We start from the raw sequence: 18,895 nt of genomic DNA, 5'->3' as shown, positions 1-18,895 counted from the left end.
CAGCTGCTCCTGCAGTCCTCGCACCTCTGCAGCGGAAGCATCGATCTCCGCCTGTCGAACAGATGAAGACTTTTTAAAACGCTGATGTCAAACGGGCTTTTATCATCGGTGCTGAAGACCTGTAGCCATCTACATCTGACTTGTTATTTTCACAATGGGTGCCCATCTATGAGACTACGCTACCCTGCGTGTTTCATAAGCTACCTGCAGGGATTTTCTTTTCTCCTCGTCGTGTTTCATCTGAGTGGACATCTTCTTCATCCTTTCTTTCAGCCTGTGATGGCAAACGTAAAGCTAGTTTTAGTTCCAAATAATGAAACAGAGTCACATAAATGTTTCCACCGACACGTGTTTCAGACTCTTGCCTTTGCAGCTCCGTGGTTGCCTGTTCTTCTCTGTCAGCCAGGACCTTGAGTTCGCTCTTCAGGTCTTGGACTTGCTGCTGGTTCTCAGTCTTTTCGGCTCCAAGTTTTCTCAGCTCAGTGCTCTGGATTTCCTGACTGTACGTTGCATCCTTTCGGCGTTACAAATGATTGATTATTGTTTTAGAAAAGTGCTCCCATCGCTTGAAATTCACCACCTTTAACCATGTTAACGCCACAAACCTTAACATGTTTTATTGAAATTTTCTTTAATCAACTGATGAAGTTGTAGTTATCCAAAGACTGAGAATTGAAAGGAAATGGATGCATGGCTTTCAAATTAGAAATAGCCTTTAGAATACTTTGTAGAATCGCTTTACAAGATAGTTGCAGCAGCAAGTCTCTGGAGTAGTGTATATATCAAACTTGGACAGCCAGAAAGTGAAATTCTTGTCCATTTTCTGTCCGTAATCAGTCAGAATGGGTGGAAACCATGTCTGACAATCAATGTTGAAGTCTGAACACGTGTTTTAAAGTCTTTTTCAGCTTCTAACTATGTTTTTTTTTTAGCCTCTCTGTCTCTTTTAAAAAGAGATCCTCCCTCAGGAAGATGACATGTTTCGTATGGGGATGGTGTGTTCATTGTTGAAGAGCAATATTAAGTTTTCCAAACTACAAACGGACTTTTTATGGCTTTCTTCTAACAATTGGTTTCATCGTGTCCGTCTCCATAAAAGCCAAAGTTGTGGAGTGTACGACAAACACACTAACGCACGGATGATAGCAGATTCCACTACCTGAGGTTGCCGATTTCGAGCTCTGTTAGTATGTCTGAGTCATCCAAAGCTTGGGTATTGTTTAATAATGCTTTAAACTTCCCCACAGCTTCCTCCCTCACCTGTCTGCTGTGATCCTTGGTCTTCATGTTGCTGTCTGTCCACTAATGCTCTTTAACAAACCTCCGAGTCCTTCAAAGAGCTTTCACTCACACACAGGCTTTGACTGATCATTTTTGTAAGATGTCCTGGTTTCTTTCTCCATCCACTTCACAATCAGGAACTCATTTGTGTTGGTGTTGTCACACAAAGTCTCACTTAAATACATTCGAGTTTGTGATGGTAACATGACCAAATGGGAAAAGGTAGATGGGATGGGGGACATTTTTGCAACGGCATTCATCACATCTTTACGGTGCAGTTTATACGTATTTGTGTTTAGTTTGTGCATAAAGACTAATGTGATTAATTGTCTATTGTCTATGTTAAGCCTTCATACCTTGTGTCTTTCCTCCAGCCTCTTCATCATCTCACAGCTCTGTCTCAGGTTGTCTCTGAGTTCAGTGATCTCTTCCTTTATTGCCTCTCTCTCCCTCTCCCACTCAGATCTTGCTCTTTGGCAGGCTTCTTTTTCGTTCTCCGCCTCTCTTTTGGCTTCGTCCAGAGCTCGCTGTAGAGCCGTCTGCTTTTTGAGGCTCTGCTCCAGCCGACTCTGGTGACAACAGGGAGAACTTTTAATCCCTTTCACAGAAACCAGAGAACGTGCGAAGCTTGTAACGCTGGTGTTCCTCCTCGTCTGTTATCATTGCAATGAAAGAAGGAGTTTCCCCTCCCTCACCTGCAGCAGTTGAGCCCTGGGGATGACCAGCAGCAGCTCCTCTTCTCCATCTTCCTCGTCTTGTTCTTCTTTCAGGGTCTCCAGCTCCTCCAGCGGATCTTGGGGCACAGAAAGTGAACGGACGACTGCGAGCAACAAACCCTCCCCATTTTATCCACGTAAACAAACTGGTACTCCGCAGAACTTGGGCGAGGCAGGTAAGACGCTGCAGAAAGAACATCATCTCTTATGGTTTTACACCAATATAACCCTAAACATTAACAGATTAATAGATAAAAAGTCAGTTGAGCTGAATATTATTACAGTAGTTAGTCTCAGTTCAAAGAGCTGCATTTTGTTTTGAAGACTGTGTAAAAGAAGCTAACCCTTTAACACCAAGTGTTCCTGAAACCTCTACCTCTTTAACAAAGTTCATACTTTCCTTAAGACTCTTCTGTATCAAGCTACGTATATTTGACATTTCTATTAAAATTCAAACGACTATTTAAATGTTTTATGAGGTTTTATAATGTACAAAAAAAAATCATCTTGTAAGTTATGATAGTTACATGACCACAAAAGACTGATGCGTCAAAAATGACACAAAGAAAAGGAAAAGCGGAGATCAGGTAGTGTCTCAAACTTTTTGGCACAATGAGAGACAGCATTTGATTCTTTGCCCTCACATAAACCTATGTTTCTGGATGACATGTTGAAGGAATCCTTATGAAATATATTAAATAGAAAGTAGAAAATAACAGATATATTATTGTCTGTTTTCTCTCTCTCTCTTCTTTAGTTAAATCACAGTGTCAGGTACCTAAATATGTAACAACATGCCAAATCTAACATTACAACACTAAACACTTTTGGTACAAAATTTTTGAGACACCGCCCTCTTTTATAAAGGGAAAAACTTGTAACCGGAGTAAATATGTTTTCAAATATAAGTTACACATTCGCTATGACAAATCAAAATGCTGTTTAAGTGTAAAACAGGATTTTTTTGTGTTGTTTTGTTTTGTTCAGCCCAAGACGAATCAGAGATCTATGTTTAAAGTAGTATTTTAATTTCCACATGTTTCTTTTTAATCTCTGGAAGTAATATTAACAGTTTTGAATGGCCCAGCTGGAGTCCATTGCTTCGATCTCAGATTCTGTGGAGGGAGCTAAAGATTAGGGTGATGGTAAGGAGGCCTCAAAGGCTTAGAGGAGCTCATCACCAAAGATAAATAATCAAGATTCAAAACGTTGCTCCACTATTGTAAAAATTGTTTGATTGCTGTAATGCCAATACATTTTTTTAATGTTGATCATCAAAAAGAGTATTAATCACTTTCTTAATATAAATAGAAATAAAAATAAATAAATTTCTCTAAATGTTACCCATTTCACTTTGTTTCATCTTTTTGAAGATGTCCGTCTCATTTCCCATCAAAGGCCAATATTTTTGTTGAATAAAAGTGATTTAAAATGTAAATCTGCCAGAGGTATGAATAATTTTGGGTTTACCCATAAGTATGAAAAATAATAATAATACTAAAGTCTACATCTTTGTTAACCTCAAGTGACTCATCATCCTTACAAGAGTTTTTCCATGATTTAACTGAGCACTTCACGCTGGTAGGCTACGGATACAAATACAGTCCGACTATATTGAAGCGGAGGGTAGTGAGAGCTGCTGCAAATAGTTCAGAAATTGAATTTATACCCTGGAAAACTGCCCAGTAGTCAACGCTGGTTCCCTCTGTGTAGCCTTCAGGGACAGCAGCCCATGTGTAGGTGTGATACTCTTTGACTGACGACCAGCCCATCTGTCGCAGGACACAAAAAGACATCATAAAACATCCTGCATGTCACTCATGTCGGTGCTAAAGTGGGTCAATGTACCTGGAAAATGCCTATCCAGTCACTGCTGCTCCACCGATGCTCTGATGTCAGGCTGTAGTGGCACTCAACCCTGATTTGGGGGAAGTACAACTGTCCCACATTTCGAAACACCACTGCGGGCTGTTTATCCATAAGTAACAGGAAGGTTCGCTGTTGAGGAAGAAAACACACATGGGTCCGATTTGATGTGCTCCGGTTTCTCTCCGGATGAGAACAGCTGATGAAAGGTGATAGCTGAGCTCAGGAATGCAGCTGTGTGCTCACAACACTGGCCGCTCTTGGCTCAGCAGTATGTTTCAAAGCAACAAGCTCATATACACTATAGGAGCTCAGTAATAGCAAAATGTTGGGATCCTGTTTAACACTTCAAAGGTGAGGGATAAAAAATATGATAAGAAAGATGCTTCAGATTTTGAAGGTTATTGTGAAATGCTTATTACTTAATTGAAAGTATATAGTAGTCTAATGATTTCTACCATTAAAAAAAGTCACTAAACTCCTTTGAGTAAGCACATTCAAAGAAAATCTTTTAGAAAATATGCATTTCAGTGCTTAACACCATTAAAATCATGTCATACTTGATTACCAGAGTTCCATAAAGTTAAAAGTGTCACTTTAAAACCCAATCTGGGTGTTAGGTTTTCTTTTAAATGGCAGAATTTAGTACTGAACTCTAAATCTTACCTTAATCTGTTGAGAAATTTATGCCCTCAACTCCTCGTGAGAGATCCGGCCGGGCATCAGTCTGGAGAAAGTGATGAGCAACTCAGTCAGGTGCAGGAGGTTTCACAACATCTCCTGGACCATGTGGAGCCCAGATTAACATCACAGATGCTTAGGGAATTATGGGAGATGTAGTAGATGGGTGCATTGCTTGCATGGGGGCAAAGTGACTCTCCAGACTTCAAGTCCCAGAAAAGAAAACATGTGGTTTGGGCATGTTGCAATAATGGGAGGCTGTGGAGGCCTGGGGAAATAATATTCCTAAAGTGTAATGTTACTAATAATAACAATGACATACAAATACATAAACTTATATAAACGTTCTTTTTTTCTATATTTATAGGTATAAAAGTCTTGCTTTTGTCAGTACATAATTTTCAAGTTTTGTGTTCATGATCAACACCGCATTTATTGCGACTGTTCTAGAATGTTGTTCCCGCGTTGGACACTAGAGGGCAGTATAGCGGCACCAGACAGTGACGATGCTGTTTTGACAGAATAAAGAAATATACATTTAGGTTTTATCAGAACACATAGATGATGGGTTTTTAAATGATTTTCACTTGGAGAGTTGGCATTTAGTTCTTGTTAGCTATGATTGTTAGATATGATTAAGATGTAATAAAAAAATAAGAAAAAAGGAATGCTTTAAAACAGGTTTCCTTCAATACATATTCTTAAAACTTATCACCTAGAAATATTTTTTTTTATTATTATATTGATACAATTAACTTCTCCTAAGTATTAAGTATTCATCTTATTAGACAGAATTAATATTTAATAATACATTTATGACAATGATGTCCAAACTGTTTACCAGTTAACCCTAGTCTGCAAAAATCATTTTGTTTTTTAAATAAAACCCGACAAAAACAACCTTAGTGTGATGATTTATTATTTTTTTTTTGTTGTTTTTTGCTGTTGTTTTTAACTGCTCAGCAATAAACAAACAATATCTTTATGAAATAATGTAATAATATTTCTCTGAAACAATTGTAAATCATTGTAGATCTGATACATAAAAAGCGTTTGAATGTTTGCTCTATACAAAGAAAAACAAATGATGGCCAGAGATTTTCCATGTCCAGAAATATTCTTCAGTGTTTTCTTAGCAATGAGGAGATGGATCGTTCTTTTTCTAAAAATGCTAGTTTTGGTTAGCCAAGTTGAACGGATGGGTGCCCCCACGTCTGCTTTTAAATAAAGCCGCTGGATGTCACAGGAAAGCAAAGAACATGGTTATTAAAAGACAAATATATTGTGTTCTTCAAAATATTTTAGATTTTCAGAAAATTATTTACTTTTTCTTGTTTTGAAATGTCTCAGGTCAATGAAATATTTGTCCTAAAAAACATTAAAAAGTATCAACCAACTGTGCTGGCTGATTAAAATTTGTAAAATTTTTGAAAGGCCACACAAAATCATTCAGAGGGCTGTAAATGCCCCCCCGGGCAACACTTTAGTCACCGCTGATGCATTTTATTCTAATTAACTCCATAATGGCAACAAAAGTGTCACTAATATGCCAACCTTCCTCCTTGGTCAATTTCAGTTTTACCATGTTAACAATTTTTAACCAGGACTGTCCTGAATAGAAGCTAGGCTAATGCTTGTTGGACATGAGAATATATTTTTACACAATGACACCTTGCTGCACCACAAAAAAAAAAAAATGACCATAAAAATGAACAATTTCAAGATCCGAAGCTTGATAGCAAAACCCCTGCAAGATATAGAACCCTAAAACAGTAGTGCAGAAACATAAAACAACTACATTCTTAAAACCAAATAAATATACCAAGGAAACAGAATGATCGAAAATTGCTGCTTATAATAGTCTCACGTGTGTAACAAATGTTTACAGAATTGTTTTTTCATCTGAAAAGGTTCAAGTTAAAAGGCAGAGTAAAAAAAACTGTTTCATAAAGAAGATTTAGTGCAGCGGACACAAACAGCTGTCATGGCAGACGCTCGCTGCATCAGTGGAGCAGATCAGGGACTGTGGTTGAGTTTAGGAGCAATTCTAGGTTATGTTATGTCAGCAGTGTAACTGAGCCAATGCAGCGAAACTGAAATTTTTAGGGCTGTCGTGGGTCATGTTTTAATCAATAAACCACCTGAAAGGACACAGAGTCTAATGGATGCCCTAATTGGACAAATGACATTTATTATTATTCCCTTTTGCAGCCCTAACAGGTCAGTGAGCCTTTACTGACACACACAAAAATGGAAACAGAGTCTCCTCTTAGCCTGAGCCTCAGATATCCAGAGAAAGAAAGAAATATTTAACCCCCTGCTTATTTGTTGCCTTGGCAAGATGTTTTGGGCCTGTCACTAAAATATTCCTCCAAGGAGGTTCTATTCAGGGTTTGAAGGTACTTTCCCCCGTCCCTTTATTTCATGGATGTTTTTCCACCTCCATCCTTGATAAAGTCCTTCAGGTCAAGTGAAGTGTGTCTCTTCCTCCACAAACGGCGGATAAAGTTGATGCCAAACAGCCAGATTTTGGTCTCATCTGACTACACCGCGCTCGGCCAAACCTTTTCTCAATCACTTGGATTGTTCACTGGCAAACTTTAGATGACGAGTTTTTTGTTCCTGTGTGTTTTTCTTGCACAACTCCCAAACCTTTTCAGGCTCGTGTCTCTAGAATTCCTCTGTTCATTTACAAAATGGAAAATACAAAGGTTCACGACACATTTATGGCATAAATTAAACACGGAAGCCTGAAGGAGAGGAAGGAGGCAAGGAAGGAAGGAGGAAAGGATAAGAAGAAAGGAAGGACACCAATAAGGAATTGAGTTTGGACATAAAGATGGAGTAACAAAAGGAAGGAAGGAAAGACACAAGTAGGAAAAGAGTAACGCCACATGGAAGGCTAGAAAGAAGGGGGAAGGAAGGAAGAACACAAAGAATGAAAGTAAGGAAAAAAAGTAAGGAGATAAGGGACGACTGAAGGATGGAAACAAGGAAGCCAGGCCAAAAGGAAATAAGGAAAAAAGGATCGAACGATAGGTGACACAAACATGGAAAGAAGGTAAGGACACAAGGAAGGAAGAAAGGACAAATGGAAGAAGATGGAAGCAAAGGAAAGAAGGACACCTGGAATGAAAAAAGGCAGGAAAGAGACTGAAAGAGTTGGAAGGGATTGAGGTTGACGACTTAGGTGCAATAACACAAGGAGAGAGGGAGGGAAGGAAAGACACAAGGAAGGAAGGAAGGAGTGAAGGAAACAAAGAGGGCAATAAAAGTTAAGAATGGAGGCAGGACACAAGGAAGGTAGGCGGCAACTTTTAGACATTGGGATTGGGGATAATGTCTGGAAATACAAACACATTTCATATTCTCATTTTCTTCACCATGCTTATCCAGACCTAGAGGACACGCCTAGAGGAGGCCTCTGCCGACCAGCGACTAGAGATGCACCATCCAGTTTCTCCTTACCGATATCTGGGCTGAGCGTATCGGCCGATACCGATTCAATACTACCGTTGAACGAATGAAGCGTTTACCACGCCATGTGTGAGTGAAGGCATCAGTCGTAACATAAATATTGTTTAAAATAGACTCAGCATTCTCTTTAGCATGGGGCTTTAGGAGGAGATTATTTAAGTTTGTGGGGTTGAGTTTATCGACTTTATCACCGTCATCCCTCGCAAATTTCCGCGTTGCAGAGTTTTCATGTTGAAGTTGGACGGTAAGGCCAGCGTTTTCCAGCAGCTCTTCGTCCCCTCGTTAGTCATCAGATTGCTGCGGAGGAGTCTCAGAGGAGGCTCGTTAGCTGCTGCTCAGCAGGGGGAGGACCTCCAGTTCTGCCAGCTTGGCTTTAGCCACCTCCTCCCAGCCCTTATTGGCCAACGGGTTCCTGGGCGACGGGTGCATGATGCCCTCCACCCGCACCTTCACACCTTCGGCGGACAGCGCCCGCCGCGCCCTCTGCTCCGCCACCTTCCCCACGCCGATCACCATGGAGACGCCCAGCGCCGCCACCGCTTGGCAGAGCGCCGCGTCGCACAGGGACAGCAGGGCTTCTCGTTCGTCCGCCGGCAGCTCGGGGGGCGTCAGGTTCTTGCCGCTGGCGCTCATGAAGATCAGCGGGCAGAGGTTGTGGACGAAGCAGTGGCGGAAGAACTGCTCGGGCTCGCCGCACAGCTTCCTGAAGAAGCCCCAGAAACGAGCGCCGCTCACTTCGCTCTGGGTGCAGCCGAGGCCCAGGATCCGTCTCTTGGGGTGCTCCTCGGCGGGGCGACCGACCTCCCCTGTGATCTTCAGCCAGTCGGTGACTGACTTCACCTCACCGAAAGGGACCTGAAACAGACGGTAGCATTGACATGGTTTAACCGTCTATTAGGTCACGTTAGGTTGCCTTAACCCTAACATGTTCATTGGGTTTAGCTCTGGAGTTTGACTGGGCCATTCTAACATTAGCATGGTTTGATCTAAACCATTGCTGTACTTCTGTGTTTAGGTCTTGTCTCAGGACCCGTCTAATAGGACCGCGGCCTCCTATTTTGTGTCAACTGAAATCAATATTAAAAAATTAAATTATTCCTGCTATTTTTTCAAATGCACACATAGCATGGCAGCACCATTCCATGGAAAGCATGTTTCACTGTATTGGCTGATTGTGTCATGTTATGTAACAAAGTTTGCTGCTTTGACCGCTACTTCGTTAGCTTAGCTACTTTAAGGCTGTGTCCACTGCAAGTGCTGAGAGTGTTTCCGTCCTCTCAAGACTTATCTGCGATCAACAAGACCCAGAAAAAGATAAAGCCTGATGTGGGGCCCACACGGACTTTTGCCCACAGTGATCTTTGGGATAGTCCCTCCATCCCAGTCTAATGCTTTCTCGGCCTCTAGCTGGATCTCATCAAGGATCAAGGATCCCATCTTCCCTGCCTCTCCAGAAACAAAGCATCCCATCAGCATGATGCTGCCACCGCCATGTTTCACTGGGGACGGTGTGATTTGGGCCCAGCTCCTCCACAGTCTAAGGTTCTAGTAATAGTAATATCATCTTTATTGTCATTGAAACATACATTGAAACATACATTACAACGAAATTTGTTTTCTGCTTTTAACCCATCACCATTGGGGAGCAGTGGGCTGCCATCTGCGGCGCCCGGAAAGCAATCTGGGGTTAAGTGTCTTGCTCAGGGACCCAGAGTGCAGGCGCTGCGGATTGAACCGGGAACTTGCAACCTTTTCTGAGTGCAAGCGCGCTGCTCTAACCACTAGGCCAACACTCCCCTATAACCTTCTACTTGTCTGGTCTCTCGGTTAAGTTGGATACCCACGTCTTGGTAGTTTATCTGTGCCGTAGTCTTTACATCTTCAGGTGACGGACTGAACAGCGCTCTGTGGTTTTCTTTAAACTTCTCTAATCTCTATTGTTCCCTAACGCACCTCTGAGACCTTAAACACACAGCAGCATCTATACTGAGATTAAATAACACCCAGATAGACTTACATGTGGGGTATCCGGCTTTTGGGTGGCGAATAAAAAATGCACGCCACACTTTTCAGATTTGTATTTGTAAAAAAACAAAAAAAAAAACAAAAAAAACACATTTATTCTATTCAATAATTTTCCTTCTTCACGCGTACTATTTTGGTTTGTTCATATAAAACTTCATTACAATACATTAAAGTGTGATCTCAATAGTTTCCCGGACTCACCCCGGTCTGTGCCATGCCGAAAGGTCCGGGGTTCATCCCCAGGAAGAGGACCTTCTGCCCGGGCAGACAGTACTTCTCCACGTAGCAGCGGTGGGTGTCCCAGGCGTACTCCAGCGGGTTGTAAACGTAGCGGACGGGCTCTCCGAAGGTGAGCCCCCGCAGGAGGGCGTTCAGCTCCAGCTCAGCCTGCAGGAACCTGGAGGAGGGGGTCCCATCTGCGGACTCAGAGACCCCATCCCGGGAAGCTGCCAGCGGCGTTTCGCTCCTAGATGTGCCGCTATCCGACATGTTGATGCAAGTCGCTGAAACGCGCGTTAATTTATGTTTTATTTTGGTTTATGTTTTGAGACCCGTCACCCGAAAACAAAGCGTCAACAGTTTCTTCCTCTGCTTCCGCGCGTATCGTCCACATTGCGCTGCTGCCATCTGCAGGAATGTCGGTGCAATGACAGCAAAGACGATCTTCACGCTGTCAGACGCCTTTGTTCTTCTGCTGGTGTACAAACTTTGCACGGTGGCCCAAAAAGAGGAAATTGAAAGGGACACTATTTGGTTTAGTTTTTGCGATTTAAAAAAAACGCAAGATAATTTATATAGGATTTTTGTTTACCTGCTCAGCAATACATTTTCCGTGCAATATTAAGATGAAACTAAGCAGATGAGCTGTACAGTTTTCTCTCTTTTTGGGTGAAACATTTTCTGTTTTCTCTGGTCAAGAAAATGTTTTTATTCTATTTGCAGCAAAAAAAACGAGGACGTTCATTAAATTTAATGACCTACTGCGCCCAAGTCTGCATTCATGGGGGGGAAAAAGCTGCTGGACGTTTGAGGGCCATACTTTGATTGTAAAGAAAATACTGATTTGCACCAGTTTTTATTTAAGATATACAATTTGCCAGTGAAAATCTCCTAAAAAAGGATTTTTTTTTTTTTTTTTCCCGTTAATGGGTGGTTTTTCTTCCCACTGTCGCTTCATGCTTGCTCAGTATGAGGGATTGCAGCAAAGCCATGTACAATGCAGATGACTCTTCCTGTGGCTCTACGGTTCCCCAGGAGTGAATGCTGCTTGTCGGGACTTTGATGCAATCAACTGGTTTCCTTATATAGGACATTTTTGACCAATCTGTATAATCTGACCCAATCTGTATAATATGATTGAACTTGACTTTGTAAAGTGCCTTGAGATGACATGTTTCATGATTTGGCGCTATATAAATAAAATTGAATTGAATTGAATTGAATTACAAAAAAGGTCCCTCTACATATGCTTCTATTTGGGATAAATTTACTCTATTCTTCAACCACAGTTTGCATCAAGAAATTATTCAAAGGGATGCACTTTGGAGACCCCTGCTTTAAATAGCTATCTAATAAAATGCAATTTATAGCAAAGTTAAAGAAAATTACCAGCCGGACTATTTTTAAGCCCTGCCACGGAATAAAAACAATGATCCGATAATACGGGCCGAAGCCTTAACCAGGACAGAGCAGCAGCAACTATCCCACCGTGGATCTGATTGGAAAAGAATGGCTGCAGCTGGTTAGATCTAGCAGATAGAGGGGGGACTCTTGGATGCTGGCGCTAAGGGCAGGAGGCAAGCCACTTTAAACACAACAAAACCACCAACAGTCAGACTCTGCAGAAACAACTGGGGTCGTACAGTTGAGGACTGGTGTAGTTATCTATTGATAATCATTGTCATGACCAAGATTGTTCGGGACATCTGGAAATGGAACTGTCCAGGTGAACACTACCTTGAGTTTAGGGCCATGCCAACTATAAAGCATCCTGAGACCGTTCTCTCTCTCTCTCTCTCTCTCTCACACACACACACACACACACACACACACACACACACACACACACAAATATTATATTTTCCACACTCTCTTCATATTTTTTTTCAGGCTTTTGAAGACTGGATAGAAACCCTGAGATCAGACCACTTGCTGGTAAAATACATCTTTGTACCTGTAGATAAAACATGGGATCCTAATCTGGAAAAACAGTCTATATTTGTATAAAAAGACCCTTTGCGACAAGGGAGTGGAAAAACTACTACAGAGTAGGCAACTTCTACTCAGTGTAGAAATCAGCCGTTTTTTTCTGAAAACGAACGCCTCAGACAAAGACACACAGCGCACCCGCCAACCAAAAAGCGTTGCAAGAAACCCATCCATCAGTGGTGCGCTCCGATCATGTACACGCTGGGCGCTCACAGAGCGAGACTGTGGGTCAAACACCATCACACAAGAGTTGCAAAATAGTTAAAAAATTAACCATTATTAACCATTATGTTTGTTTACCAGTTCAGCTTGGATTTTATTTACTGCGCAGCATAGCTCTGCTGTGCGCGCTGCCTGTGCGCGAATGCACACGCGTGCACTTAGAGGGAAACAGAAACATTGGCGCGGCAGTCAGTTCGAAACAGGTGCTGTATTGTCACGTGACCGAAACAGTTGTCTGTAGTCGGTCACGTGACTTTCCGTAGCAATACACACATCGACCACGGTTTCGCTCTATGAGACCGACACTGCGCCGACGCATCTTGCAGAGTTAGAGCAGCATATTTTTCATCATTAATTGAGGAGAATAAAAATAATCCTAGGTTTCTCATTAGTACAGTTGACAAATTCACACGTCATAGCTCTGTTGATCCATCCATTCCCTCAGCTCTTAGCAGTAATGATTTTATGGGATTCTTCATGAATAAAATGGATTTCATTAACAATAAAACAATGGGCATCCTCCCAAACATGATTACCTCATCCTCAGTAAGTGAGGCAGCGTTGGAGGAATCTTTAGAACCTGCGCAGTGTCTGAACTGTTTAAAAAATAGCAGAGCTTTCTGAGCTATCTAAAATTTTAGCTTCATCTAAACCTTCTACCTGTATGTTAGACCCAATCCCAACTAAGTTGTTTAAAGAGATATCCCCTCTGATCAGTGGCCCTATTTTAGACATGATTATTCTATCCTTAGTAAATGGATATGTAGCACAGGCTTTTAAAGTAGCTGTTATTAAACCTTTACTTAAGAAACCATCTCTTGATCAATATGAGTTAGTAAATTACAGACCTATATCTAATCTTCTTTTCTTATCTAAACTTCTTGAGAAAGTAGTTGCTAATCAACTATGTGAACATTTACAAAGTAATGACATATTTGAGGAGTTTCAGTAAGGCTTCAGAGCTCATCATAGCACTGAAACAGCTCTGGTGAAGGTCACCAATGATATTCTCATGGCCTCAGATAATGGACTTGTGTCTGTACTTGTCCTGTTAGATCTCAGTGCTGCATTTGATACAGTTTATCACAATATTCTCCTACAAACACTTGAACATACTGTAGGGATTAAGGGAAAAGCATTAGGCTGGTTTAAATCTTATCTGTCGGACAGATTCCAGTTTGTTCATGTTTATAATAAATCTTCTTCAAACTCTAGGGTCACTTGTGGAGCACCACAGGGTTCAGTCCTTGGACCAATTCTCTTTACTATATATATACTTCCGATCGGCAAAGTTATCAGACAGCATGGGATTAATTTCCACTGTTATGCTGATGACACTCAGCTATATTTATCCATAAATCCTGATGAATCCAATCAATTACTTTGACTGCAGTCATGTCTTGATGACATCAAAAGCTGGATGACTTTAAATTTCCTGCATTTAAATTCTGACAAGACCGAAGTTGTAATCTTTGGCCCAGAGACCTCAAAAAATAAACTTCTTAATCAATCACTTAATCTGAATGGCATTAACTTGGCCTCTGGTAATAAAGTAAAAAATCTTGGTGTTATTTTTGACCAAGACATGTCATTTAAATCCCATATTAAACAGGTTTCCAGAGTTTACTTTTTTAACCTCCGGAATATTGCCAAAATTAGAAACATTCTGTCCAGGAGTGATGCTGAAAAACTGGTCCATGGATTTGTTACTTCAAGGCTGGACTATTGTAATTCTTTACTATCAGGAAGTCCACAAAATGCAGTTCAAAGCCTTCAGCTGATCCAAAATGCTGCAGTGAGAGTTCTGATGAAAATCAACAAGAGGGATCATATTTCTCCAATTTTAGCTTCCCTTCATTGGCTTCCTGTTAAATCAAGAATAGAATTTAAAATTCTCCTTCTAACGTATAAAGCCCTTAATAATTAAGCTCCATCATATATCAGAGCTCTGGTTACCCCATATATTCCTAACAGAGCACTTCGCTCTCAGACTGCAGGTCTGCTGGTGGTTCCTAGAGTCTCTAAAAGTAGAATGGGAGGCAGATCCTTTAGCTATCAGGCTCCTCTCCTGTGGAACCAACTCCCAGTTTTGGTCCGTGAGGCAGACACCCTGTCTACTTTTAAGACTAATCTTAAAACTTTCCTTTTTGACAAAGCTTATAGTTAGAGCGGCTCATGTTACCCTGAGCTACCTCTATATCTATGCTGCTATAGGCTTAGGCTGCTGGAGGACTATTTTTCTCACTCTACTGATTTCTACTGTTCTCCAGTTTTGCATTGCATTGCATTGAAATGACTGTTGTCATTTCAGCTTTTAAGTTTTTGCTCTCTCTCTTTTCTTCATAGTAGGTACACCTGGTCTGACGTTCTGTTAACTGTGACATCATCCAAGGAAGACAGATCACCCGCTATTACCATCTAATGTAGAACAGATTACTAGATCAATGTGTGCTTCTGTGCTTTTTTGTCTCTCCTGTTGTGTCTCTGCTCTGTCTTCTGTAACCCCAGTCGGTCGAGGCAGATGACCGTTCATACTGAGCCCGGTTCTGATGGAGGTTTTTCTTTCCACTGTCGCTTCATGCTTGCTCAGGATGAGGGATTGCTGCAAAGCCATATACAATGCAGACGACTCTCCCTGTAGCTCTACGCTTCTTCAGGAGTGAATGCTGCTTGTCGGGACTTTGAAGCAATCAACTGGTTCCCTTATATAGGAAGTTTTTGACCAATCTGTATAATATGACCCAATCTGTATAATATGATTGAATTTGAGTTTGGAAAGTGCCTTGAGATTACATGTTTCATGAATCGGTGCTATATAAATAAAATTTAATAGAATTTCTAACGTACAGGCAGGTAGTTTGATAAATAATAATAAAACAGCAAGTCCTTTACAAATTCTTTATTTTACCATAATAGTAGGAAGCCTCTCCTCTGATTTTTTTTATACAGCTGAAACTAATTGGATCACAAGGGTACATATTAGTTAGCCCATTTTTACAATAATCATTGTAAATTTCTTAGGAAGTTATTCATATGCACTCTTTTTTTCCTACACAAAATAATCAATAGAGATCCTATCTTAACTGAGGACCGTAACTCTGCATGCAAGACTAATAAAGAAAACAACTAATCTGTGATAGCTACTGTAATGCTGTTGTTCATCTAATACCATCATCAATATAATTTACTACAAATACCAGGGACTTTGTATAAGAAAAGCAAACTGTTTTTTTTTTCTTCTGTGATACAACATCATATATTGTCAAAATTACAGAACATACTGGGCTCCCAGCGGTACTGATCCAAATCGTTCTGTTCGCCTTCTGTGTCGAGGAGAAAAAAAAACTTTTGTCAAAAAACTAAAATCTAATACAGATTGAAGAAGAAAAAAAAAAAGTCATGTTTTTCCAAGTCATTCCAGTGTACAATTTTATCCGAATAATAAAAAAAAAAGGTCCTTGAAACAATCATAAAAACATGATGAGCTAATCCTTCCTTTAAAATCGGTCTGAATGAACAAAAACAAAAATAAAAACAAGAGCTAAGATGGAAGGATTCTATTGCCTTTAACGAAGGAAATGATTATATTAAAAACAATAAATGACAAACAGGTATTAACAAGCAACAACTACATACTGTATTGCCCTTTTTGCGTTGTTTTTTTTTTTTATGTGCACACACCAGCGGAGTCCCTCCACAGGCTGGGAATAGTGTTTCCAAAGCTAATTACTGCATTTGTTAAAATTGGCCCTTTGTTTCGGCCACAATTTCGTCCCAATCAAGTCACTTCAAACCGAACCCTTTTCTCTGTGCGCACCTCACTAGCCGCACAACTTCTGCTATTTTAAATCTCCCCAATTTCCTTAGCACTCTGCCACTTACAATGAAGCAAATATAGAGGCCAGATAAAGCTTCCTCGTTTGGTTATTGGCTTCAACAGCATGTCCCTCCAGCTCGGCGTCAACGCTTCCCGGTCAAGCACCGACGTTTCAGGACGCGACCAGAAGCTGCTCGATACGGAAACGTTGTCACTTGAAAAGATTTCCCCCCACCCAAGTTCATGATATGTGAAAGAAACCTCGTTACTACAGCGGCATTTAGTACGATAGCTCGTGTCATTTTAACTCGCTTAAGGCTGAAAACCCAATGACATGATCCGCGTTTACACACCGGTCACTTATCTGAAAGAAAAAGCGGTTTAAAAAGGTTTTAAAAGCTGCGCGCTACTGACCTCTCGCACGGACCTGTTGCGTTACAAAATGAGCAGTAATAATGACCCAGCACATCAATTTCCATCAGAAATGTGAAGCCGACAGCGCTCAATAACTGTTTAGTAATCGAACAAAAAGGAAAAAAAAAGGAAACTAACAAAATACTAGTAAACGCATGTGTGCCACAGCCTTAAAACACAGCCGAGAAATAAAAAGGCAACAAACAAAAAGTAAGAAAGTAACATACTAAGGCCACAATATCTTGTATACGGCTGCTAACCTCACAATGTGACGAGCTGTACAAACGGTGAGACTCACAGAGGCCAACCTGCACCCGGTTTCCACATTTTTCTGATAGCACTGGAGATGTCCTTATTTACACACACACACACGCAGGTGAACGGACCGCAGCGGCGGAAGAAGTGCTGTTACGCTGCCGTCCTCGCTGAGACAATCCTCTGAAACTCACGAGTCGACGCAAAACTTGATCTGGTTTCCAAACACGGATTTATCCTCGCCTTTTTGTTTTTTTAGAGACAAACGGCTTCCCTCAGGAGTCAACTGCAGCAGCACTGACCAACCGTATTTGAACTAACCTCCTTTTTCGCTCTTATTTTTGGCCCATTTTGTGCTTAAAAAAAAAAAAAAAAAGAACACTCAAGTCTAAATCTAGAATAATACACATTTTAAATTATTTACACTGATTAAAACTGGGCCTTCCCTGCCGATCAAGTCAGCGTATCAAAAGCGGCAAAAGCACCAGACGATGCTTTGAGTGAAACCTCGTGATGAGCAGCGCCGTCTTGGCAAACTGTGGTCCCAAGTGACGCGGCTGACGAGCCTCCACGCTCGACCTGGAGGGAGGGTTCAGTTTTACCGCTTAAACCTGAGTGACGATTTTTCTAAGTCAAAATGGGCCGTTTAAGAGAGAAAAAAAATGATCGAGTAGCTTAAATACAGTTTTTCCACCTCTTTTTTTTTTGTAAATACATTAGGACAAACGATATCCAGTTCCCTTGCTGGGCAGTACCACCAAATGCAGTTTGTTTGAACAATAAAAACCTTCTTCTTTTTTTTCGTCTTGGGAACAAAAATGTACAAAACAGGACCATTGACCACTGTTCATCACAGAAAAAAGTCTCAATGTAAATAAAAAAAAAACTGGGAAGAAAAGGGAACACAGTGAAATGTAAGTAAAAAAAAAAAAAAAAGAAAAAGAAAAAACTGCCCCACTGTCATTTAATAATCCCAGGACTGGAGCATTCGGCGCTAGAATGTGGCGCCGCTCTGCACAGAGGCGAGAGGAGGAAACCTTGTGGCTTGTCCCATCTCCGCTGGAGTTATGGATCCCGGGAAGGCGTAATGTCAGACCGCCAGCCGTCCCGGAGGTGGGTGCAGGGGGCTCCAGGTCGGGGGCGCAGGGGGCGGCGGGTCCTGTGGATACGGGCGGGGTTCGCAGCACGGCTGGTTCTCTACTTTGGCGACGCCGTGACCCTGGCACAACCGCCGGTGTCGCAGCAGCCGGTCTGTGCGGGAAAAGTTCTTCACGAGAAAGAAAAGTGAGAAATTAGATCTGGAGACAGATTGACGGAGCAGAAATCTATATTCAAGCAACACGTCACCCTCCTTGGTTAAAAATAACATTTCATTTTATTGCACAATTTTTCGTGTTTTGCATGTTGTACAAGATTTGGCCAAGTTGTTAGTTTTTGGGCAAAAAAACTTTTACTTTTTTAAACTTATTCAACTGTTTTAAATAATTTCCCCCCTCATTCGCTGGTTATGGTTTCCATTCCCTCTGAAAATGTCAAAATGTTTTGTTTCTCATCAGGAAAAGATAATTTTTTGTGTGTGCTGTTAATCGACCAAGTTGCAAATATGGGCTGGAAAGAAAAAATACAATAAACGAAAATGTTTATTGACTGCACCAAAAATAAAAGAAGCTGAAATTCAGCGTTGCTGCCAAATTTTAACGCCTCCGGAAGTTGTAAATAAATAAATATCCACGTTGTGTTTTTTTTCTTTTGTTTTCTTAAAGAGAAGCTTTAATGAGGGCATCTGATGCTGGACGGCTGGAGACAGACACCAGCGCCCACACCACCCTGCACCAAGTGGGTCTGGACAAAGGATGGATGGAAGTGGCGCTTCAGGGGTAATCACGAAAAATCACAAAGATTTATTTATTTTTTGATGGTGAGATAAAAAAAA

General features: G+C 41.1%; 2 protein-coding genes and 1 pseudogene across 2 annotated transcripts in view; all 3 read right to left on the bottom strand.

The window, feature by feature from the left end:
- Positions 1-3: 3 nt before the first annotated feature.
- Positions 4-4,646, bottom strand: LOC118560584 (annotated as a pseudogene).
- Positions 4,647-6,031: 1,385 nt separating this feature from the next.
- Positions 6,032-10,707, bottom strand: LOC118560587 (single-strand selective monofunctional uracil DNA glycosylase-like). Its single transcript, XM_036131735.1, has 2 exons — positions 10,248-10,707; positions 6,032-8,876 (listed from the first exon to the last, which is right to left on the bottom strand). Exons 1-2 carry the CDS (start codon positions 10,533-10,535, stop codon positions 8,346-8,348), a joined length of 819 nt encoding a protein of 272 aa, XP_035987628.1. The 5' UTR covers positions 10,536-10,707; the 3' UTR covers positions 6,032-8,345.
- A 4,653-nt stretch (positions 10,708-15,360) lies between these two features.
- Positions 15,361-18,895, bottom strand: part of znf740a (zinc finger protein 740a) — a gene marked incomplete in the record, with an annotated part of 62,198 nt that continues 58,663 nt past the window's right edge. Inside the window, 1 exon segment of the mRNA XM_036131734.1 lies at positions 15,361-18,229. Within this exon segment, the coding sequence (XP_035987627.1) occupies positions 18,053-18,229 (177 nt within the window).

This window comes from Fundulus heteroclitus, unplaced genomic scaffold (assembly GCF_011125445.2).
Source record: "Fundulus heteroclitus isolate FHET01 unplaced genomic scaffold, MU-UCD_Fhet_4.1 scaffold_455, whole genome shotgun sequence".
In the NCBI taxonomy this organism is placed as follows: Eukaryota; Metazoa; Chordata; class Actinopteri; order Cyprinodontiformes; family Fundulidae; genus Fundulus; species Fundulus heteroclitus.
The sequence above is the reverse complement of the archived record's forward strand: the minus strand, read 5'-3'. Positions and strand labels throughout refer to the sequence as shown.